This window comes from Epinephelus lanceolatus, chromosome 13 (assembly GCF_041903045.1).
Source record: "Epinephelus lanceolatus isolate andai-2023 chromosome 13, ASM4190304v1, whole genome shotgun sequence".
Classification (NCBI taxonomy): Eukaryota; Metazoa; Chordata; class Actinopteri; order Perciformes; family Serranidae; genus Epinephelus; species Epinephelus lanceolatus.
The window spans coordinates 22,706,753-22,732,956 of record NC_135746.1 but is presented as its reverse complement, the minus strand read 5'-3'; the positions used below and the strand labels follow the sequence as shown (position 1 = coordinate 22,732,956).

The following is a 26,204-nucleotide window of genomic DNA, read 5'->3' as shown; positions in this document are numbered from 1 at the left end:
CATATTGACGTTTTCCCTCCCTGATCACTTCTCTTTGGTCTCTTGATGTCTTCCCCTGTGTTTCGATCTCTGCTGCTCTGCTGTGGCTTAGCGATTAACCCTTAAAGAGTGCGCACAAGTGTTTGTGTTTGGGTGTGCACATCTAGATCCCATGTGTGAGCGGTGTTGCCCTGCATTAGGCTTCTGAAGCACAGGCCTCCTGCTCTCCTCCCACTGCTGTAGCCTGGGGACATCCAGGCTTCTGCGCTCACACACACTCACAGGTGGAGGCAAATATGAGATGATAGGAGTCGATACAGGCATAGGCACCAGAAAATAGATATCAAATTGGAAAATTATTACAATTACAGAGATGCCTATATGGATAAATACAGTGTGGTTTAAGACATCAAGATACTCAATCTCAAACACGAAAAGTCAGTCGTCAATTTTTTTTTTTTTAATTCTCAATTATTTTTCTTGCTGTTATTAATTATGTTATCTTTTTGGATTTTCACAATTGTAATGATCATTTTCCTTTTTTAAATTTATACCGAGGCACTTTGCAGCACTGTTTTTGAAAAGTGCAAGATTGTCATTGTTAGTCTGAGTGTGTCTTTATTTGACCTTTACAACAGTAGTTTGACAAAAAATAATCCACTTACTTATTGTCTTTTCCCGGAGCTTTTGGCCATGTTATTATTATAATTATCACATACAAATTAAAGCTATAAAAATGCACAAAAGAAACCCAACCAAAAATAGAAATAAACTCCCCAGAAACACAGGAAAGTCAGATGTGAAAAGCAAATGCACTGGCTTAAAAAGAAATTGCTTGCCAAGTATTGAGATTCCTCTTGCCTTCAGTTTGGACCCATTGTGCTTTTACTTATTTCTTTTGACATATTCGTAATGTTATAATGTTGAATGCTCATTTTAAATGTGGCCTAAGTTTCAAATAATGAGATAAAGGTATGTAAAAAGAATCCCTGTTAGCACCACAGGCATCCAACCTTTCTTTTTCTTTGACTTCTTTCTCTCACGAAATGACTCATTTCACTAGTATGTTCAATCCATTCGGCCCAGTAACATTTAGAAAGTCTAGAAGAGCCACATCATTACATCAATTTTTCCGCATTCAAGTTTGCGGAGTGCTTAATGGGAAGTAGCCGGCTCAGGCATCAGAGGTCTCAAAAACGCTTGGGGTCTCATTTATAAACATTGCATATGCACAAAACAAGACCTGGAAGAAGCATACAGCACTTCCCATGGAAAAGTTGTGAACTATAAAACAGACTTGATTGGACAAACTTTGACCTATGCTTACGAACAATGCGTAGATGGGAAATTGGCGATGCAGGTGGTGAGGTGGAAGCCTGATTGTAGAAATTGTCCAATAACTTTTGGTGCATGCCATTTTTAGCTTTTGTCTGTACGTACATTTTTAGTATGGATCCTACACACTGTTTTATAAATGAGACCCCTGCTCTGTGAACCCAATAATGTGGATGTAGCGCCGATCATACAGGTTATTTTATACCATGGAAATAGAGCTTTTTTGGCTTCACGCGCCACTGAGCAACTTCCATAGGAATCAACAGCATCCCACCTCAAATGCTGTATCCAGGTATTGTAATACATCCATGGGATACAAGGATGTAATCGTGCAGCTCTTCTAGTCTTTTAAAATGTTATCTCACCGAATGGATCAAATCCTTATAGTAGGGGTTGTGACCACTGATTTACAGGCATCTCTTTCACAATGCAAGTCTATGGGAAAAAGTCCTTTTGGGCCCCATGGCGTCACATGACAGACCCAGACAGCATAATTCCACCTTTGGCCACTTTTTAAAAAAAGGGGTTCAAAGCCAAATGTTGTTCGCGGTGGTTTGATACAGCAGGCGTGGAAACGTTGACCAATCAGAGCAGACTACAGATGCTTAAAGCGACAGGCGTTAAAACTGAGCTTTACAGACTAAGGTTGGATACAGGTGTTCCAGCACAGACAGTCTGAGGAAAATAAAGTGTTTTTTGATTACTTCAGGCAAATTCACTCTGGTGTATACCCAAAATACAAGTATGCACCTAAAAATGAACATGTGGTCCCCTTTAAGTGTTTGACCTTAGAATAGCCGGATAATATACTGGTAGTATGAACCAGTCTCAGCTCTGACATCTGTCTGTCTGGCCTTAGCTGTCTGTCCTTTGGTCGCTGTCCAGCCATGTAGAAGCATTGACCTTTAGCTCGCTGTGTACTGTATGCACCGTGGGGAATAGCGCCCTCTGGGGTGGGATGGGGTCACTGCATTGCATCTTCACTTTGACCATGACCTCGGAGTACCAGAGACCTGCTCAGGGATAAGGTTTGACTCTGAACTGTTCGGAGGGTTGGAGGGAAAGCTAAGTGGACATCTGTTGTAATGATTAAATCCCTGGTTTCTCCCACATTGCGGATTTTAGGACGGACTCCAGAGATGATGCAGTGCACGGGGACAGGCGATGAAAGCTATGCTGCAGATTCACCTGAAGAAAGGTGCATGGGTGGAGCTCGGGAGGCGGGAGGGGAGCAGGCGTCATGAATTCTTGCGCACCTTTCCCCCCCTCCCCTCTTGTTCTTCTTCCTCCATCCTCCCTCCTGCCTCCCTCTTCCCCCTTCTCTTTCCCTGTCTTCAGCTCTTGCACAGGATCACATTAATATTCCTTTGAAGCCTGTTTCAACTGCAGCCAGATCCCCCTCTCTTCCACTCTCACTCCTTCTCTCCCTCTTTTTGGTTTCCCCCCCTTTTCTCCCTCTCGCTTTCGGATTCTTCTCCGTGCCATTGTTTTGCAGAGGGGGATCGCTTTCCCACCATTTCCACTAACCTGGTGCAGCAGGGAGGGGCAGTTTTATTACCTTCACTCAGGAGTTCCCCTTGTTGCACACATGCACACACACATGTGCGGGTACACACACATAGAGGGGTGGTGGGTACCGATGCCTTTGACAGAGCGTGTTGATTGGTTCAGAATGGTTGCTGCCTCTTGTAGGAGAGTGGAACGGCTATTTTTAGATCAAGGGGTAGCTGGGAGAGAAAGACTGAGGAGGGCTCTGTGTGTGTGTATGTGCGTGCGTGTATCTGTGTGTGTGTGTGTGTGTGTGTGTAAGGCATACTGCAGTCTTGAAGGAAGTTCCCTCTTCACGCGCATACACACAAACACACACATGCACTTATGCAGCAGTGCCCCTCTAAAGCCAGGGTGGTGTGTATTCCATGTGCTTGCTCCCCTTTTTCTCTCCTCCCTCAACCTTTTTTTTCTCGCTGTATCTCACCCCCCTCCCTCACCCCCTCCCTCCCACAGTCTTTCTGTCTCTCTTGTTTCTCCCTCTCTTTCTGAGCTGGCTCGGTGTGCAAATGTCAGCACTCTCCCATTTATTCGCCAGAGCCCAGAGCAACGTCCTGCACCCTCTGTTTACCTCTGTCTCCACAGCGCTGCCCCATCGCCGCTGCTTCTCTCCTCATCAGCCCCCCCCCCCTTTAAAAAATCCCTTCCATCCTACTTCCTCTTCTCCACCCCAATCTCCCATTTTCATCACCACCATCCCTCACTCTCATCCCTCCATCCTCCAGCTCTGTTGCATTCCTTTCCTTCCCCCCTTTGCCATCCCACTTCCATTTTTTACACCATTCTTGCTTCACCCATCCTCTCACCCCATCCCTCCACCCCTCCTCTCGTTCATGGATCATGGCACTTCATTGGAGTAACATCATGACATTTCCAGTCTTGTCTACAACTAGCGCGTCAAGTTTTTTTGGATTAAATCCACTGCACCAAAACCGCCGCCGCCACCACCATCATCATCATCCCGCCCTCCGGTGGTGCTTGGTTTTGCATCTATTTTAAGACACGAGCGTGTCCATTCACGTTTGGCCCCGTCAGATCACAAAACACCTTGTCCCTCTCTTCATCCTCCTCATCTGTCTCTTTCTGTCTCCTCTCACTTTTTCCTCTCCCCATGCCTTCCTCCCTGTCTCACTCTATCCGTCACTCTATCCGTCTGTGATCACCGTGATGACTCATGTGGCTCGCACCTGCTCTGCAGTCGAGGGGCTGCCGTGGTTGCATGAGGAGAGGTTGGAGACGATGAAGGTGTGGCTTCGCGTCAGCTCAGTATGATCAAAAAGTGTGGAGGGTGAAGGTGATGTCAGTGTCAGTGTTCGCTTTAGTCTTGTAGTGACCGTATTTGGTTTGCAACATACTTTTGGGGGGAAAATGATGCGGGAAACAATGTAGCAGTTACACCAGACATGATTTTTTTTATGTACAGTAGCATCCTATCCTCCCTAATTTAAACACAAGGGATGAGCCCTGTATGTCAAAACACAGGTGTAGATGTTGGATCAAAATGTAAGAATGAATTCAGGAGCAGCACAGATCTACTCAGAGGTGTGCTTGGATCGGAGCGTCTTGGTTGTGGTTCACCTAGTTTTCATCATCAGATCAGAGAAAGATAATTTTGGTGTGTTTCGTCATTTTCTTCATCTGATGATCAGTTCAGTCTCTCACCTTGAGTAATCACACTTGGCCAACCATGACACAGTTTTGAAAATTAGAAAATAGTAATTCTTGTTCTTGCAAAGTGTGAACTGGCATGAGAGTAAAGGATTTTTGGGGAAATGGATTTCAGTTTTTGGATGGCTTGATAACTTTTTTCCTTTTAGTAGTCACATTCATAAGAAAGCATCATTTCCTGTTTGGAGAATACCTGTGATGTAACAATGGCCGTTTATGCCAACACCTTGCTTATAAATTAGTGTGCCAATCTAACTTTCTCCTGTCTCTCTTTGTCCATCCAGTGAGCGACAGCTGTTTTCGGAACCTTGCAGAGGACCGCAGTGGCGTCAACCTCAAAGATCTCGTCCATGATCCCTCCCTGTGAGTACTGGCCTCTTCATGAAAATTCATCCCACAGAAATGACAGCAGAAAACCTTCACGCACACAATCGTTAATTCCAGACTTAAGTCCTTTAAGTAACCTTAAATCCACGACACAAAAAAATATGCACAGGCTCTCTGTATGTGTGTGTATGTGTGTGTGAGACGTTTTCTTTTTGTGCAACCAAGAAACTAAAAATATCTCTTCAACACAACATGTCGGGGCTCGGTGTCGCCCTATGGAGAGAAATTCCCAGCATGCATGGCAACAACAAAAGAGCTGCGGCACTCTTCTGTTTAAGGATGACTCTCAGTAGCGGGGAGAAGTCATTATTTGCTCAAAGAAGCTAAAGGAGGTGAAATCAACACTTGTTTCCATTAACAGGGATGTGATCAGTGACAAAAGAGCGCATTGAATGCTAAGGAAAACAGTAATTTCCATCACTACTGATCTTTAAGTGTATGTCCAAAGAGAGTCAAATCCTGAATCCTGGGCCAAATGCATTAAAATATTGTTTTTGCGTCTTTCAGGTGGTTTAAAAGGAGCATCTCATTTGACTTATCACTGGTGTAGATAACTGTAGTAGTGGTTTAAGGGTTTTCTTCTAGCTCGTGACAATGAACATCTCTTTTATAGATTCTTTAACTTTAAAACAAACAGTCCGCAATATCACAAAGAGTGTGAAGGTGATAAAAATGACATGATATTTGTTGAAGCAAACATTCTCCTATGTAATAAGAAACAACACATAGCCAAAAGTATGTGGATATTACATCTGTATGTGATTGCTGCATTCCAAAACCATGTGCATTACCGGCTGCCTTAACAGCCTCCACTCCTTTAGGAGGGCTCTCCTCAAGATACTGGGATCTGACTGCAGGGATTTGCTCCCATACAGCCACAAGAGCATTAGTGAGGTTGGGTACTGATGTTGGGCGATAAGGAACTGGCTCACAGTTACAGCTCATCCCAAAGGCGGCATTTGATATGGATGAGGTCATGGCTTTGTGCAGGCCATGCAGGTTCTTCTACAGCCAAACTGATAACTACTCCTTTATGGGCTTGGTCTTGCGGACCAGAGCATTGTCATGTTAAATCAGGAGAGTGAAAGGTTTCTTTCTGATCTGTTGTCACAAAGCTGGAAGTATACTAACATTTAATTAATCTTATGTTGTAGCCATTGAACTAGATTGAGAGTAGAGTGGACGTTCCAGTTCAAATCAAAAGTAGGTTGGTCAGACCGGCAGCCATTTTTATGTGTATCATTGCCATTACTAAGAGTTGTGACTGTTGTAGTGAGCTAGCTTTTGCATAAACCAGCTTACGGCAAGTAGCAAAGTCACTGAGGTAAGGTGTTGCAGTAACGGCCAAACAAGCAATGGAGTAGTACAGAGTATGGACAGTCGTTTTTTTTGTGCACTGTCTCTGATTATAGGCCCAGGCTACATCACGAGTATCAGAATGAAAGCTTAATGACTTAAAAAGTAGGTATTATTTAAACCATCCATTTATGTTTAAATTAATTTTGTTATTACAATCAGACAAGCCAAACGTTATTCGTAAACTACATCCTTTTTTGAAGTATGTCCTTGTCCGTTTATTTAAGTAACATTTGTTGTACTTTAGCCACGCTGTATGCTATTGTTTTGTCATTGTAGGCAATGTTTGGACTCTATACCATGTGATGTGGTCGTGAGTCAAATAAGTGAGGTGAAATGAAAAAGAGACAAAATGAAAAGGCTGGCTTGTACCCTTTTTCCAACAAAATTAGCACCTGTATGCAGGTTATTTAAATGCGGGAAAATCTACTAAAAATAGGCGATAGACTCTTTTTCCATCGCCAGTAGACTTAAGTCGTGTACATGACTCTGCAGACAGTAGATGAGTATGCATGTCTGTTTCTTTTCCCGTTTTTTTATACTGGCGCGTCACGTTTAATGTCACGGACAAGCTGGAAAACAGGTTACTAAATGAATGGTTACTGAATGATGTTCAAGCTTGGACGGAGATGGATGGTATTTTGTGGCGCTATGTCATCTCATCAAGCCTGCAAAAGGGGCAAAATTATGCCAATAAATACCTGGGACTACTGTAGAGTCATTTGTCCGGAGAGTGAATGCCAATTGTAACCTGTCACATTAAATTCAAAAGCAAGATCTTGGCAGGTGGGAGTGGGCTTTTGTACATAGGGAAAAAGGTTTAAGTGTGTACAGTAGGCGAAATTAGACGCACTTTATGGCTCTTCCGACATTAGCTGTCACTGTTACGACAGTCGCCATTTCCTTTTGAGCCAGTCAAATGACTACAGCAAACAGTCCGGTGTCCATTTAACTCTAATTCTGTTTCTATGGTTGTAGCGTGATTACCTCAAATAGAACAAAGAGGTCTAGCCCAGACCAGCTCCAGAGGTATGCCTGTGTCCATATACTTTTTCCCTAAACTGAATAGCAGTCCACAGCAGAAAAGTTCACATTTGTGTCAGATTTTTTGGTGGAGTTCGATTCCAACGTTCAATAACAAACTGCACATATCACACGCTGCCTTTCCCGTCAGTCTGTGTCTCGAACACCACGATCTGTGACCCCCAACACGCAGCCTCAGACGCGCTTCTCTAGCCGTCCAAATCATTCTCCACACAGCCATTGATTCGCTGGAGCTCCCCTGCTCCTCTGTCACAGTATCACACCAGTCAATATCACTGGAGTGTCACCAGTTCTCCCTGCTACGGGACCCTGGACTGATCCATGCTTGTCACGTCCTTTACGGTATGTTTATTTTGAGGCCGACGTGTAATGTGTGTGTCAAGTCTGTGCGACAGAGAGAGGGAGTGAGAGGAGGCTTGTGCCATGTCATGTGCGTCACGCTAGACAGAGTGCCAGAGAGTGATTAGTGATCCATCGTATGCTTATTTGTACAGTACGAACACTAGGGGACATTTGGTGTTGTATTGTTCTGGGAGGGTTTGTGAATCTGTCTGTACACACATGAACAGGTTTTAATCCATGTATGTGTGTTTTGTTTTATGGCTGTGAGAACCAAAACAGACCAGCATTGATTTGAAGTAATTTTCCAACTTGTGAATTACATAATAATGGCTTTTTGTTAGTAACACATGTAGTTGTGCTTGTGTATAGTATGCTCTACACAGATATTTTCCAAAACTGTGTACATGTTGCCACTCTGTATGTAAATACTGTTTATGTGCCATCTTAAATACACTGTAAGACAAACATAGTGCTACCCAGATTATTTTTTCATCATCACGAGGAACGTTTTAATGCAAGAATCTGCTGTTGCGAAATATTTGTATTGAACCTTTGAGGCAATATTCATACACAATTTTTTTTTTTGTAATTTTTGGAATATACCACATGATTAACAGAGTTAATGTTTCAGCAACTCAAAGTACTTGGTTTTGATTAAGTATTTAAAGAGTCAATGCTGACTTGAAGCACAAAACAGGATGTGTTTACTTTTTTTTTTTCCCCAAGGGATTATCTCTCAACCTAAATTTAACCCAGTGGTGTCAGACCCTTTGTACAGCCACCACCCACCCTACCAACTTCCTTGACTCATGTGCGGTATAAGAACACTTCTTGCCAGTGAATATAATCCAGGTGGTGATTTAGTTCCCTTTGTAGTTTGGTACTTCCTATTCAGTTGCAGTGCTGGGAGGGTTACTTTTAAAACATATGCTTGCCTTAAAATGTAATTTGTAACACATTCCATGAGATTATGCAAACTAAGTTGTCTGTGGCTCAGAGGTAGAGCAAATCGTCCACTCATCGGAAGACCGGTGGTTCGATCCCCAGCTCTTCCAGTCCCTATGTCAAAGTATTCTTGGGCAAGATTCTGAACCCTTATAGCTCCCGATGGCTGCTCCATTGGTGTGTTGGAGCATGTGAATGGTTACTGAGTTGCAGGTGGCATCTCGTATGGTAGCTTCGGTCACCAGTGTGTGAATGTGTGAATGTGACTCGTAGTGTAAAAACGCTTTGAGTGGTCGGACGACTAGAAAAAACACTACAAGTGCAGTCCTTTTAACATTCACCATAAGTAACGTGTTCTTAATACTTTGGATAGCTTTTGGAGTACTTCACAATCGTCTTGCTGAGCTCATTAGTCTGGATCTTGGGAAATCCGTGCCTCATAGAAACTTTACACCGTGTCCTAAAAGCACGCATTGCTCTCTGTTCATACTGAATCCATAAAGTCTGCACTTTTGTCACGTCATGTAAAGAAACCACGTACCTATCAGCTGTGCACTTAATAGGAGACCTAACCACTGAAATGATGGATAAGTACTTGCTGTCTTTCTACGTTTATACTTTTCAATCAGCGAACACATGTTTTATATTGTGATATTTAACTCCTTACGTAAAATGAACAAAGGAGCCATTTCTCATTCATTGTGGAGATTTCAAAGAGAGAGACAGGAATGAATGTAATCTGGGCATCCAGCACAAGTCCAGTAGTATGTCGCTCACAGCTAACTCGGACATCTCAATAGGAAACAGTGCAATCAAACTGATGTTGTCAATCATGCTTGCTCACGTCATATTCCGTTAGACACAGTGTTTGAGCAAATAAAACAAAACAAATAAAGTAATCTCTTCAGGTAGCCTACTTTTAAAGATGGTTACTGTATTCAGAAAACCACCAGTTTAAACAGTGACTGTAACAGAAGAATAGTTACTCATATTTTATATTTTGAATACGTAACACTGTTACTGGGATTCTGTTCCTCTCCTGCCCTTTTCAGTAGTTCATAAATGTAAATGCTTGGAGCACCAGCCTTTAGAATCTCTTGTAGTAAAAGTGTTTTGAGAAAGAAATATGCTTTTGCTAGCAAGAGTGCAATCTCTGAATCTATAGCCTATCGGCAATGGCCAATATTTTGGGATATCCACTGTGCCACTGCGTTCCGCCTTTACCTGCCACTCAGATTTGATCTGTCAATACAACATGGACTACATACGGACACCAGAACGCTCCTGATACCCAAATTATGCACTGTTTCCTACAGATTCTGCATTAATAAGCAGATATCTGTTTAAAGAGAGTAGCAGGAGTGCAAGAAAAAACTTGTGGACATGTAAGAGGTCATTTATTTTGGGTATTTTCAACATGAAACAATCTTGACTGAGTCAATCTGAGAAAGTACACTTGGATGTTCCCCATGTTAGTGTATTGTGATGACGTGTACTAATCTCCACCCTCATTAGGGTTTATGAGTTACAGATTAGCACAAGAAATATAAGAGGTGGATTTTTATAGTTAAGGCAAGGCAAGGTCGGCATTCATGGCATCCTAAGGGGCTTTGCATTACACATTAATGTCACCACTATTATAGTTTTAAAGAACTCCTGATGTTTCCAATGGCCGAAATCAACTTATCAATTTTGCTCTTACCTGACAGAATAAGATAACGTCCAGTGGGTAATGAGGAAATGTGTGTTGACAGTTAATAAAAGGTCCAGTTCAGTTTATTTTGTTTGGCAGGTTTGTTGATGTTGAACTCGTTGGCCAGGTCTCTTCTATGGGAAATGACTTCCAGTGATGGTTAGTGGTGTCGCTCAGTGTGGACCCACAGTTAAGGGCTCTTGGTTAACCAAGAGGGTTGATCTTGGATTAAACAGGGTGCTGTTAAACATTTAAATCAGACATTGGGACAGGCAGTCTGCGTTGGCCTCCCCTGTCTGCTCTGCTGTGCCGCGGTGATGGTAGCTGATGCAGACGGGCTCTGGCTGACCTCCTCTGGCCCCGAGATCCTCCATGCCATGTTAATCCATGCCACACCACGAGTCAGCGGCTCCATCAGGTTGACCAGCCGGAACGCTGTGCCCTCAATGTGCCACCGCTGCTGTGACAGAGATACATAGACAGAGACAGAACGGGAGAGAGAGCAGGGGAAGGAAGGAGGAGGGAGCGGGGGAGGGGAGGAAAGGGCCACAGCAGGACACGTAACATAAACTGTAATCACAGGCACACACACTTGCAAATAGAGCACACATTAGCACACGCAATCAATCAGTCTGCTCAGTTTGGCATTCAGGAGCATCCAGAGGTGCGTCAGGTGGAGTGACAAATGATATTTGGAGATAGAGTAGCAGAGGGGGGTCAAACAAATGATGCCCAGACTCAAGGACAAACAGATGAGGCAGGGGTGTGGACATGTGGGTGTCCTTGTGCGTCTTTACCTTTCCAGTATGAGTGAGTACTTTGGTATAGATTCATATATTTTGGCATGTCGTGTGTGTGTGTGTGTGTGTGTGTGTGTGTGTGTGTGTGTGTGTGTGTCTGTGGGTGTTAATGTGTTGAAGGCTGAGTGAGCCTCCCTCCCCAGGCTGTTGAGCCAGCTCTGCGTCTCTGCCCTCCAGCTACTTGTGTTGTAACAACCGTTGTCAATTTTACAAATTGTCACGGCTAAGAATAGCTAGGAGTCAATCAGATGGGTGACAGTGGGCTCAATTTCACAGTCAGGAGACAGTCAGGGGACAAACACACACACACACACACACACACACACCCACACACACACACGACACACAGGTCCAGCACCAATAAGCATTATAATAACTATAAGACATTTTTATTTGGATCGACTTGCTTATCACTCACATATTTGTAATTATTGTGCATGTGTGTGGGAACATACTTCTGCTGAGGGGTGCTGCACAGTATCAACGTACGCGCATGACTAGCGAACTACAGGAAAACTCCTCGGATGTAGTTCCATCAGCCGTTAGTCCAAAGAACGTGCCCTCTTTGCTGAACCTACCCACGTCCTCTTGTCAAATCATAACGCTGCATCTGCTCCATCATTAACTGCCATAAACTCCATCTTGATGGCCGTGCCCTCGCAGTGGAAGTCCCTTGTGTCCAAGATATTTTATGGTTCTAAAAAGCAGCTCCAAAACAACTGTCTTGACAAGTTCCTGGTCTTTCTCAGCCCATTCAATATGTCTACACTATTGATTAGCTCCGTTCTCTTCATATCCATGATTAGCTCCTGCTACTACAGCCCTGCTCGGGAGTGTTTTCCTAATCCCGCTCCTTCCTGCTCATGCTAAATTTCTGACCATAACCACCTGATCTATTCCCACCCATTTCTGTAGGGTGTTGGTCAGCTCCCACCAGCACCCACACAAACATTCTTGCCATACATGCCTGCACAATAGATTGACTATCAAATAGGGGTGTAACGGTACACAAAAATCTTGGATTGGTACATACCACCTTAAATATCTTTTACTTATTGGTAACCTTATTAAAACACACCACCACAGCAGTTAACTCTTTTTACACAATTTTTGAATGAAACAAATATATATAAAATCCTGCTTTTTCACATTGTTTGAATGAAAATAGAAATATAACAGTGAAAAATAAAATCCTGCTGTTTTTTTAACACATTTTTTGAATGAAAAATATAAATATACATTTCTGCTTTAACAGTTTTCCTCAATTAAAATAAAAAGTATAGTGCAGCTGGTCAGCTTTAAAGCCTGCTCAGATTCAGTTTCACTAGGAAATTACTCAGCTTTCCCACTTTGTTAAAGTGCAGTAAACAAAACATGCTTATATCTAAAGTGCAGCTTAAACAATTTTACTCAGCTCCAATGGCGTTGATTATTTCTTTAGCGCGATGGTCAGGGAAATGCTCTTTCTTTTTAAACGACGACGATATCGTAGCTTGCACCAGATTGCTTTTTTTTTTGCCGGTTAACGTTCAAACTCGGGTGGTGTCACTTTAGATGCGTTAGCATGTTAGACATGTTCCCAAGTACATACCCGACCGCTGTTCTGCAGTGTCGGCACGCTGCTTTTGTCTTGTCCACTTGTTTATTTCCATCTTCGTATTTTACCCTGAAACCAAAGTGTTCCCAAACAGAGGACTTAAGGTTTGCAGGTGGGTCTTCGGGTTCGTCAGGCTCACTTGCCATGTTGTCAAAATGCGAGAATGCGCTGCATAAAGTGAAAGCGGAGATTTACGGGACTCGGTCCGTCACTCAATTATGTCCGTCGGGGAACTAGATATTTTAAATGTTTTGGCTAGCAAAAACGGAATTAAAATAAAACAAAATAAAATAAAATAATATCCTGCGCCCAATAATTTGGTACAGGGTTGTGCCGAACCGAAAGTCGCGTACCAAACAGTTCGACACAAATACATGTACCGTTACGGCCCTACTATCAATGAATTCTTACTACAGTAATTCTGGTGTCCGTGGGATTCAGTGTTATTATTATTATCTGTGTTATGCCTGAGAATTTCCTCTAAATGTCCGACTTGTCCTGCTTTTCTTTTCTATTGCATTGTCCTTCTTTATCATCTTTTCCATTCCACTTACTGACATCTCCATCCTTAATGGTAATGAATCTCCTGGACCTGCATGGTTGTCTTCATTTTTTGTTGTTGTTGTTGTTGTTGTTGTTGTTGTTGTTGTTGTTGTTGTTGTTGTTGTACCGCCAGCTCCCACCTGTGGTAAAAATAAAATAACCTGTTCACGCGAGATTTTTGTTGGGTCCCACATGATTCCAATCCCAATGCAATCCTCTACCCCCTACCACAGATCCCTCTCTAAATTTAGCCTGTTGATAAACCAAGACAGATGACTTTAGAGTCATTTCCTGTCTCTGTGTCACGTGGGTTTTGCCACTGCCTTGCCACCCTGCGTCTTTTTATTCCAATGGGTGATAAAAACGTGAGCACAGATTATGACTGATTCACCCCATAGACACTGAAGTAAATATTGAACCCATTTTTCACAGGCCACATATCTCCCAAACATTTTGACACTAAAATATAATTTTTCAGACAGAAAAATCATGAGAAAGGTAACTTTGTGTGAGACCTGTCTCTGTCTCAGCAACACGCTCAAGAGATCTGGCAATAACTGAAATGATCTTGTATTCGGTTGATATCAGGCATTAAGCTAGACGATAGAAATAAGCAGCAAAGTAAGAAAGAAACATTGAATTTGCACCGTATGTTGTGTTGTATTGTTTTGAATCCTCCTTTATCTATCAACATGATGTCCACTACTCTTCAAACCAGGTGTGGGGATGCAAGGGAAGAAACGACTATACCCACTTAGGAGACTGGTGGTGTATAGGCCTACCATTTCATACAGTTGACACAGCTCGTAATGTGTTATCTTTTGTTATAGAGCATCTTTGGTTTAGCTGACCCATAAGCTGACGCTGACCCTTGTAGGCCTACTTTGACCTGACGTGATGACGCCATGTCAAAATGTCAGAAAGGAGAAATACATTAAATTCGCATTGGCACTATTGTTTGCTGTTCAAAATTTAAATCAAATGTTCAGATAGCCCATTAGTTATGACCTAGGTGCGGATGTTTCCAGTCGCCTCACAGTCAGCTTTGGTAAATTTGTACAAAATCTAGGCTCTTACGTCTAATTTGCTCGTCTTGGTGGTGCTTTTTGTGGTTGCCGTTGGACTGTGGTGGCGCATTGGCTGCAGGTCACTCATCAGGATGAGGAAATCAACTCACCAGTCAGTAAACTCTAGTCTTGCGAACTTCTAGCTAGCTAGCTGCTAGCAAGACATTGGACAGGCATTGGAAAATTAACCGGATGACCTTCGTGCAGCATCCGTTTCCAATGGGCTATCAGGAACAGTGATATCCTTTGATTCACAGAAACTTGGCTAAACTCTGGACAGCACCATTTAACCAGGAAGCTCATGTGAATCTGACAGAGGACAGGACTGTGGTTCGAGAATGAGAGGAGGTGTGTGTGTGTGTTTTACAGTGAATAAGAACTGGTGTGACAGTGGGAATATGAAGTGCTGTCCTGTTTCTGCATTTCACCGTTCAGAGGCGGCTGCAGAGTGACGCTGCCCATGTTCAGGAGGATCAACCATGCGGCTGTCTTGTTGGAATACGGGTGTGTAGACAGTCAAATCATTGCACAACCAAAAACCACGGATTATCAGAACCATCTGGAAACATGGACAGTTATAAAGCAGCAGCTATCAATGTAAGAAGACGCCAAAAAGAAGGACTAAATTACAGTGCACAGGTTAAAGGAGCTGGTGTAAGCAAGGTGTGCCTTGTATTATTCCATGTGACAAATAAATGATTGATAGTAAATTGATTGCCATCTATTTACAGACTGTAAATGTATAGGTGTAGGTGTAGTTTACACATCAAGTAATTGAAACACATATGGGCAGTGCTTGTTTTGCCGCAGACGTTACCTTTGCTGTTTAAATATAAGAAGTCAGTGTGATCTGCGGTGTGGCCGGTACGGCTCAGAAAAAGGAAAAGAAATGGGAGAGGCGACTGTCAGCAATGGCAGATCTGAACCAGGATGACATTTATTCTGTAAATAAATACAGCGCTTGTGGGGTGGAGTGGTCTGCAGAATATTTTAAAGCGTGTATGTGTGTCTCTGAGGCGGCTGTGCGTGTTGTTTAGTGGCTGTGAGTGGAATCATGAGAGTGGAACCCCTCGCTGAGCACTCAGAGCTCTCATCACGGTAGGGGTTTTGAAGAGGTGGGCTAGTCCACTCCGCCTCCTCCTCCTCCATCCCTCCATCCTTCCCTCTATCAGCTAACATGTTGAGAGGTGACCCCTTGAGAGCTTTCCTACATATGGACGAACCAACAACTCAGCTGTAATGGGCTCGACTCCATGCTACTACTGGGAGCGTGGAGATGGCCAAGACTCTCGTCTCCTCCCTGGATGGAGTGTGTGTGTGTGTAAGAAAGCAGGAGAAAGAAAGAAAGAAAGAGAGAGTGAGATTGAGTGCCCTGTACAAAGAGCGTGTATTATTAATGAAATCACCCTGGCAGATGGGTCTTATCTTGGAAGTGTCCCACAACCACAGAGATTTGCAGCTGGCTCACACACACATACACACGTATTCTTCCTCTCTCTTGTTAAGTGTGCCCCTGACAGTCTATCCTTTCTTTTTCTCACTCTTTTCACTCCATGGCGCTCCCTCTCGTCCCGTCTTTCTCTCCGTATCCTCCTCTCTGTGCTCGTCTTTTATTCATAGAAAGATTTTGGCCCCGGCGTCCAGGCTTTCAGGCCAAAACTACTGCCATGTCCCCCCTCCATCTCCCTCCGCCTCCCGCCTACCCTTCCCCACCTTCCATTCCTTCCTCCGCCCGCATCAGGATTCGTCCACACCTCGAGCAGAAAGCCTTTATTCCAGGCTGACTACCTCTGGCCTGCAGTTTGAGGAAGAGCTTTATGTGTCGTAACCCCCTGCAGTAGAAAGAGACATAGATGGGTGTTAGAGATTAAAATGTTGCAGGCCCTTTCCCCTCTAATAGGCTTCCCTCAATTCAGAGCACACCCACCCAAATACAGCCAAGCACTCTATCTGCAGAGCAGCCAGTCATGCTGAAACACACATTTATGCACACACTCATATAAAAACACTCAGTCACATCTATACAAGCACACAGAAACACACTGTATGTGCATGCATGTGCACACATACACACACATATGTGCATATGCATGTAAATTCAGATGATGGCATGCAACAAATCCTCAGCTGCAGTTGAGCCAGAGACATTTTGATTATTCTGTATGCGTCTGAAACGCTTGGTTAGAGTTATTTCTGTGAATTAACAATTTGTGTCAGTCTCATTAATGCCATGGATGTATGCAGCTAGTTAGCTACGTAATTAGATGACAGTTGCATTCTTATTCCATCTGTAAAGCTCTGATTGGTTGATTGTTTTCACCAGCGGGAGGAAACGTCTTTGCTGTCAGTGGTCACAGCACCAGGCTTATTTGAATTACTGAGCAAACTGAGATTCAGAGGTCTAATACCAGACAAGGACAGTATACGGAGCTCTGTCTCCTAGAAATGATTTGAAACAGCAAATCATTTTATAATATGAAAAATAATAGCAGTACATTTTTAGGATTATTAAGCGCAGCTGAAGAGTGACAGGAAAGGAGGTGGGATGACATGCAGGAAATGGCCTCGGGTTGTAATTGAGCACTGGCCACTGCAAAGGAATACGCTTTTGAGCACATGTAATGCACAGCGAATTATGTTTGCTATTAACATTATAATAATAATAAAGATAATAGTAATAGTATTTATATAAGACCCTTTGACACAACAAATGCAGCACAAAGTGCTTTACAATAAGGAGAGTATAAACACTGCAGTGTGAGTGCTTCACATGAAAATAGACAGAATGAACATAAAACAACTGATTTATAAAATCATAGAATTTTAAAACTATAAATCATAAAATCAAGTACGATTTTAAGAGTTGCAGCAGCATGAGGTGTTAATAGGAAGTAAAAGCATAAAAAGAAAGTTTCAGACCTGTATCAGGATAGTCAGAGCTAGTTAAAGGCCAAAGTGAACAGATACGTTTTTAGCTTTCTTTTAAAATATTTTGCAAGCTGGCTTCCCTGATATCTATAGGTAGTGTGTTCCATAGCTTTGGGGTGTAACTGATAAAGGCTGCATCCCTGATCTTCTTTCTGCTGTTGCAGGGAACCTCTAATAAACCAGCAGCAGATGATCACAGTGTTTTAGGAGGCAAATAGTTAACAAGGGAGTTAGCAATGTAGATGATGAGGAATTGTTCTTACAGTAATCAACGCATCAGGCAAATCACAAACATGTTGATTCTGAACGTATCAGCAAAATGTTCACTGACATTTCTTTTGCCTTCTGCCAAAATAGGCAACCTTGCAGTACACTCAGGTAGTAGTAGTGACTACAGGATTTTTTCTTTCTTACCTTTTCAATTAAAATTTAACCAAAGGCACAATCTTTCCCTTACCTTAACCAAAGTGCTTTTGTTGCCCAAACCTAACCACAGACAGCAGTCTGGTGTCACTGTCTCACACTTTGTGTGTGTCTGCTATCTACCCTGTGAATACAGCGTGATACATAAATGTAGTGTTGTGTCTGAACATTACCCAGGCAGCCATTACGTTGTCACCACAGTGTAATTATGAATGCAATTCAGTGGTATACAAACATGATCTCTAGGAGACTGGGTTGGTGTACACGCTTACATATTATATTCACATACAATATATACTAGTATATACTGAACATAAATGTGTGTATGCATGTGTGGAAAAAAATGGAAATGTATTCACATATTTATATATGGTTGTGGTACAGTGGTTAGCACTGTTGACTCACAGCAAGAGGGTTTCAGGTTCAAACCCATCAGTCGGCTGTGGCCCTTCCGTATGGAGTTTGTATGATCTCACCATATCAGTGTTGGTTTTATCAGGGTTCTCCAAAAACATGCAGGTTAATTGGTGACTCTAAATTGTCCGTAGGTGTGAATGTGCGCGTTAATGTCTGTCTCTATGTGTCAGCCCTGTGATAGTCTGGTGACCTGTCCAGGGTGTACCCTGCCTCTCACCCAGTGACAGCTGGGATAGGCTCCAGCCCCCCCGCAACCCCCCAACAGGATGAATGAATGAATGCTTGAACACAATCATACACTCAGTAGCCAGTTTATTATGTACACTTACCTGTCCTTTCTTCCTGACGGTTATAATGTTTAAGTATGAACTGTATGAGTCTTTTGGAGGTTGTAGATTGTGGTTAATATATCTGCACTTGTATGGCGTCTTTTTAGTCCTCCGACCACCCAAAGCGCTTTTACGCTACATGCCACATTCACACACATTCAGACACCCGTGGCCAAGGCTATCATACATGGTGCCACCTGCTCACCACCATATACTTACTGAGAGCAGGCTATATAACAGAAACACCTCTCTGCTCAGTATGCACAAATGTCTATTCATGTACAGTATACCTACAGTGATACATATGGTACATATATACTGTACATACACACATATATATATACAACTCTAGAGATACATACATATGCATCTATATTTAAACATACACACATACATAGCCGTAAGAGAACTTGAGAAACTCCAGATTCTTTACTCACATAGGAGCCACATATATAATAATATCTGTGGTGATGCACACAGCATGTGGGCTGGGTATCACTGCGTGTGCACACTACATGTGTTGTGCAAAGTGTACACACAGCGATACAATACAAAAATACACACAGACACATATACAGTATGTAAATATATTCAAATACATCCACAGGCTTACTGTACACATTCATATAGTGTACATAAATGCTGCAGATGTGACAGATGTGATAAATACGTTTTGTGTTTCTTGACATGGACATACACGCACTGATGAATACACAGATCACATCACGCCTCACAGATGAACATACAACTGCACGTAACCTCCTCAAAAATGTCCAGTCAACAACATATTGCTGCCTTCGCGCAGAAATGGCATCCCCGATAGTGACAAAACACAAACACAAACATTCACCGGCGCGCACACACACAAACTCTCACACGCTCACGATGAACAACACAGCAACTAGAGGCTTCAGGCAGGAGGGGTTGCCTAGGAAACGGTGGGAAGGAACCCTAGTTATTTGTGTTGAGCATATTTTCATTTGGGCTGAAACAGAGAGGCATAAAAACCCCAGGAGAGGGAGAGAGGTGATTTGTCCTGACAGCTCCTTTACTCTCCCGAGGTGTAACACAGACACACACAAACACATAAACGGACCAATGCACATGCATGAACACAATCACACACACACACACACACACACATAGACACATGCAGAGATGCCAAAAAAAAAACTCCCTCCCAAGCACATCAAGAGAAGTAAATCACTCGTGCCATCACAGGAATGTCAGCGCAGTGTGTGTGTAGATGTGTGTGTGGTGCACAAGTTAGCGGATGCTCTGAGTAGCCCTGCATGTGCAGCGTTTCATGAAAAATAACTTCTTAAATGATTCTTCCTGACTCCTCTGCCTCTTTTGTCAGCAGCAGACAGCTTCCCTCTGACTTCCACGCCTCGTCTCCGTGCATGCTCGCTGCAGTATTTTGGTGTTGTCTTGCTTTAAACGTGTCTCTCCGCTCTGCTCCGCTGCACAGTTTAAACCCGAGCAGAGCTGATGGATTTGGTGAATGATATTTTCAGGGGTGTGCAGCATTTCTTCTTTGTAACCAAGTGTGTGAAGAGCGAGAGTTTTCCGTGTGGTTAAAAGCATCAGAGAGGCAGAGGAGGGGGGAGGAAAGAAAGAAAAAAACAGCGGATGCTTTAATGTTCACCGAGTTCATGGGTATTTGTCAGAGGGAGGGTATCATGGCGTTTAAGTGGCTGACGCGGAGGGGAAACATGATGCAGTAGTCTCCCAAAAATAGCGCTTCTTAAAAAAAGAAAAGGGTTACATAAGGGGTGTCTGTGCAGAGCCTTCACCTTGAGCCTGGGGTTGTTCTTTTTGGGGTGTCATACCCGGTCTGGCCACAGGAGGTCGCCATGGATCGCTGTTTAGCAGCAGCAGCAGCAGCTCTGTCCTTGTCAGAGCTCCCTCTTCAGTGGGCCGTCCTGTGGAAAATCCTTACAGGAGGGGATGTTCAAGGGCATCCTCTCTCTCCTCCTTACTTGCTCTTATACTCCTATGTCTCTCCCTTTTTCCAGCCTCCCTCAACTGCCTTTTTCTCCCTCGCATTTTTCCCGCATCTGCTAGGTCTCTGTCGCCTGCTCTCTTTTCTCTTCGTCAGTGTTTTCACAGGCCTGCATTGTCTTAAATGACAGATGTAGGGTTACTTTTAAGGTCTTGTTTGCTGCCAGACCAGGAACTGAAGAACAGACATTTTTAGTGAGACAAAGGCCACATTTTTGGACTTTGGGGTGCATGTTGGGGGGTATTTTCTGCCTTATTATTATGAGAAAGAAAGAGGTGAGTCCACAATATCCCAGGTCTGTCACTTACCCTGCTGAAACACTTGTGGCAGCAGGGTGGTGCATATAGCAGTGTCGTAGTCAAGCTCACCCAGACCTAGTTATGACCAAGACCTGAGTGTATCAAGAGGAGACTGAGTCAGGACCAAGACCAGATCAGTGCATGACACACTTATGATAAAATGTGGATCATGCACACCATAGGCGCTCCTCAAGCTGCTCTGAAAGATCCACATTCACATAAAAACCCACTGAAAACAAATCAAGATTCCTCTTCATTCACCTCTTATGATATACAGTAACGAATATGTGTGTATTTTTTATTTTTATTTATTTTATTTAACCCATATTTAACCAGGTAAGTCCCATTAAGATCAACAATCTGAACCACATAATAAAAAACATAAAAAATACACCGTAAAATGTAGAAATATTAGAACACCTACACACAATGACAAGACCCAACCGATTCATTCATCCTTGTACTCATGAGAGCATTAAAATCAGGCAGAGGGAACAATTCACGTAGTTTCAAATCTATTTATAAGTGGCTCATTAGAAACGTCTTGATAAAATAATCAGAAGGCATTGCAGGGGTGAATTTTATGTGTGTGAATTTTCCTTTGTTTTTTTTTTTTCTATGAGCAATCTAAAACAGTGATATCCCCTCAGTGGTGATCTTGATTGGTCCTGAAATAAGATTCCTAAAAGTCTTCGTTGTCCAAGACAAAACTGAGTCAAAATGTGGTTGAGTCTGAGACCTTCAAAAAGTGGTCTGGAGTACGACAACCCCGGCATATAGACAGAAGAAAGACTTCCCGTCAACTGGTCATCCTGAGTTTAAGCTCTCCGCTCACTGAGTGAATATCTACAGTTCCTTAGCTGACCCTTTTAACCTCGCTGTAGAAAAGGAGGTAGACAGAAGAGGATTTTCTTACAGGGATCAATAAAGTATCGTCTCTGGAACATAACATTAATAACTGTATCTCTGATCTAATGATTGTCTTCTTCCTCAGGTTGGGGGGTATGATCACGGCCTACAAGATAGTGCCGGATGAGATCGACGAAATCAAGGTATGTAATCTATTAATATGTTATCTGCTGTGTCTGTCTGTCTGTCTGTCTTTTTGTAAATGATGATAGTGTTTGTAATAACAATTAATGGTGTGTTTGTGTATGTGTGTGTGAACAGGAGACGCTGGTGGACTGGTGCGATGAGAAGGAACTTAACCTCATCCTAACCACTGGAGGCACTGGCTTCGCCCCGAGAGACGTCACACCAGAGGTAGGTTTAAAGAAGTATTTCACTGGTGGAAAGATGGCCTTTTAATCAAACTTGGATGACTATGCATTAGAAAGACACAAATACTTTTGAAAATCGGTGGTCAAGAGGGAGAAAACCTACATCTACCAGAATGCACTGCACCGCACCAGACCAATACACACTCCCAATGGTGGGAGTAATGTGAACATGTCCATGTGAAACCATAGTGACTAGCTAGCAAGAAACAATCTCGTATTACAGTTAAACAGGAAGCTAACATGTGTTCCTGAAAGCATTTCAGGCAAGAAATAGGCAACTCAGTAACAGAATCTTGGTTTATATTTGATCAGCGCAGTCAGCGGCATGTGTGGCAGGCAAGACGAAAATGTGGAAGTACAGCCTGTAGTATGAGCAACAGCCTGAGATCCAATGAAACTCTGCCAGATGACATGAATTATGCCTCCTGGCAAAAGGTGGGATATCTAGGCACTGATTAGGTAAAGGGAAATTTACCACATTTCATTTACACATACGACCCACATTGTTTTGATACAGAGCTGGTTGAAAATTGATGTAGTATCCCTTCAAATGTGTTCTGACTGGAACTCTGACTGGAATTGCTTGTTGAATACATCATGACTAGTCTATACCCATTGAGTGCACAGTTGCCCACGTACAGTTGCCCACGTAATTGCAGATTAAATAGTCAACTGAACCCATTAAGAGGAGCAATGTATTCAGACAGAGTTTTTGTGAATTTGATAGTATGATTGCTTTATTGAAAGTACAGTAGTACCATTGCCAATAATGGGATAGTTAGTGGGCTAAAACTGTACATTAGTAGTTGAGGTAGCACATTGAAAGGCAGATAGATAAAGTGTTTATATGTTGTATTGACTTAAAAGTGGGCCGCACTGGTAGAATGACTGACTGACTGACACACTGACAGTTTCCGTGATTATGTACAGCATACCATACCATGACTTATTCATACCAAAAATTAGGAAACCAAACAAACATTGGGCCACAGGGGGAGCCACAGTGATCGGTCGCATTTTAGCCATTTTTAAATATTTTTCTGTTGTTATAACGCCACCCAGTTGCCAATTAGAGTTAAATTTCTCCAGTCACCTTGAGGCGTCCTGTTCTACATATCTACCAAGTTTAGTAAAAATCGATATGGCGGTTAGGCCTAGATAAGAAATGAGCTCTCTAGCGCCCCCATTTTGTTTGATGGGGTCAATAATGGAGGGGTCCCCTCAGATTATGTGTGGTCATATGCCTACAAAGTTGCGTGGTGATCGGTGAAACCCTTGAGATGTTATACACCTTTATGTGATGAGCCACGCCCTCCGCAATATTCATTGCCTTTTAGAAGCTCAGTTTTAGTAAGTTTTCCAACTTTTGCCAAGAGGGAACTTTAGATATTGGTCCCTAGATTATGTTCACTGAGTTTCATGTAGATCGGTCAAACTTCCTAGGAAGAGATCGATTTGAAGTGTTTTTCAAAAAATTCAAAATGGCTGAAAATCTATATAATCGGAAGTTATGGGTTCTTGGGGCAAATTTGTTCCTCATGAGGAGAGCCATCTCTGTGCAAAGTTTCATGTCTCTATGACATACGGGGCATGAGATATGCCCATTCAAAGTTTGCAATTTCAATCGGTTGCTATAGCGCCTCCCTTTGGCCAATTGATGTAATATTGCTTCATTTGCATCCTCCCATGACCCTCTACCACTGTGCCAAATTTCACATGGATTGACCAAGTCAGTGAGGAGAAAAACATCGAACAGACACACAGACAGACACACACCCACAGAGACACAGTTTTCGTCATTATATAGTAAGATATATTCTAGTGATGGCATAGCTGGCTCGAAGGAGCGACAGAGAACAATGTCCTAGGTTGTGTTTTGTATTGATGTATATTCATAAGGATGCAAACTATATAATGAAGCTTGAGAGCTGTAATAGCTAGCAACATGTTACATAAGAATCAACGAGGACAGCGTGGGGTGAAATATGGTCACTGTTTTGGTCTGGGGTCATGTAAGGGTAGTAGTGTTACACAACTGCAATACAAGTATGCTGATTTTTTTGTGTGTGACTGAGAGAAAGAGGCTGTTGAAAGGTAGATGTCTCTACCAGTTGCTGCTTGTGCTTCATTCAGAGAACCTCAGCCTGCTTTTGCTGATTACGCACATGTGTTGCAGCACTGATTAACACACAGTGTAATTAGCCCCGCGGCCACATGAGAAATAAAGAGGCAGGAGTTAGATCCTTATTGATTCACTTTTTTTGAAGAAGATATGGGATCATGTAGCAGGCAATTCAGAGATAATGGGTGTCAGGTGTCAGTGTGTGTGTTCTCGCCGATGATAATAGATAAATACAGGAGAGGAGGTCTACACACAACATCAGGTTTCTTTATTGACGCTAAAGTTTCAAAAATTATCTCACTTCAGTCCGGTGAAGTAAATATTTCTGATTTCGACCCCATATTATAAAGGTTGTGTAGACTGTTCTGTCTTCACCATATTGATTATGGGGATTTCTTTATAGTAAAACTGCTGTTACTCCAGATTTTGTGCGATATGTTAATTGATATCTTTAAAGGTTCTGTATGTGACATTCAGAACGCTACAGGCCTTTGCACAATGAATCCGTTTTTGTTTTGGTTTTTTTTCTGTCCGAAATTGTCTACAAATAAACACCACTTCACGTTGTGTCAGTCATGTTTGCGAAAACTTTAGTCCATCATTAAAATTCTCTAAAGAGGTTAGATTTTTGGCATTTTTTGCATCTGTCAGAGCCTTTAGAAACGTTTGACCAAGAATCAGTGAAGAAAATATGTTGGCAGGACACAACCACAGCAAGACAGAGGAACACGGCGCACAGAATCATTTCATAACTCAGACTACTCAGTGTCAGCAGGTCAGATAGTGATATTCAGGTGGATGATGATGAAGAGGAGGAGGATGTGGACCACACAGAATGTGGAGGACAGCTCCGCCCCTTCATGCAGCTGCAGTGCCAAGTGAAAGACAAAAAGCATCCCAAAAAAACGGACTCAGTGTGCAAAGGCCTTAAAATAGCAGCAAAGAACTATCTGCTATGTAAAGATGTAGTGGGGTAATGGCGTCCTGAGCAGAGAAGGAAGTCACTCTCCCCCTCTGTGTGTGTTGTAATCTGAGCTTCTCTGTTTGTTGTTTCAGTCGCCAGTTGGGCCATGTGTGTATGATGATGCATGTAAGTGTGCCTGTGTGTGTATTCCGTTGGCTAGCTAATTGCCTCTGCTTTACACTGTGGTTACAGGGGGTTACCGGTGCTAACAGCAACAGCGTCCTAAAGAAAGTGTATCGCCCACCCTTCCGTTCCCCCTAGGTTAAAGCCATTAGCTCTGTCAGCACTTTTGCCGTTGTTAGCACTGTTCGTGCTGTCACCACTGTTAGCTGCTAGGCCCCAGCAAAGCTACCTCCATGTTGAAAGCATTGTACAGAAAAATGTGGTTCAGACTCTGAATCATAAATATGCTGTGAATGTCCGTATCGGCACTTGACACTGAGATAACCTACAACCAAATAGTGCTCCATAGTGCTGCATTTTACCCTTATTTTACCCAAATCTAGAAAAAAGACTATTTGCACATCAATCTGTGGTGTGGTAAAGTCAGCTGGGTGTATTTGATGGAGTTGGCAGTTCAGCATTTTCTTACAAATACACACACGCACCACACACAGAGAGGCTACGGACAATTAGTTTGCCCTGCGCCTGTGATATTTAACGCAACTGAATGCTTCCATTCACATGATGGGTATTGGATGAAGTTGAAAACACAAAGGTATTAAATGAGATATACTACTGCTATCACTTTAAACATACTGGTGCTGGTACTGGTATCGTACTTTTTTAAATGAGACCCAGTCCTAATACACACATACCTGCATGCATATATGCAGCCTGCTGTACTGTGAAGGCAGAATCACACTGTACATACATGAAGAATCAAAAACCATAACTTTAAATAAAACCGCTTTTTTTGTTATTTACATCTCTATACTTTTGTTGCATGCGCTCAGCCACACACACACACGCACACACACGCACACACAGCCACACACATACACACACAAGCAATTTGGCAGGGGATGAGCTGTGGTTCTCAGCAGTATCATTGGTCCTCATCAATCATGGTAGACAGCAGCCTTCCTGGAAGGGGGGAGACACGTACACACTGTAGTCCCTGATAATACCTG

General features: G+C 42.8%; 1 protein-coding gene across 9 annotated transcripts in view; it reads left to right on the top strand.

Annotated features, from left to right (window-relative positions):
• Positions 1–26,204, top strand: part of gphnb (gephyrin b) — a 165,078-nt gene that overhangs the window by 46,991 nt on the left and 91,883 nt on the right. For all 9 annotated transcript variants that reach the window (XM_078173891.1, XM_033648392.2, XM_033648390.2 and 6 more), the window contains exons 2-4: positions 4,815–4,893; positions 21,700–21,757; positions 21,876–21,968. In XM_078173891.1, coding sequence (XP_078030017.1) covers positions 4,815–4,893; positions 21,700–21,757; positions 21,876–21,968 — 230 coding nt within the window. The remainder of the gene's footprint in view (positions 1–4,814; positions 4,894–21,699; positions 21,758–21,875; positions 21,969–26,204) is intronic.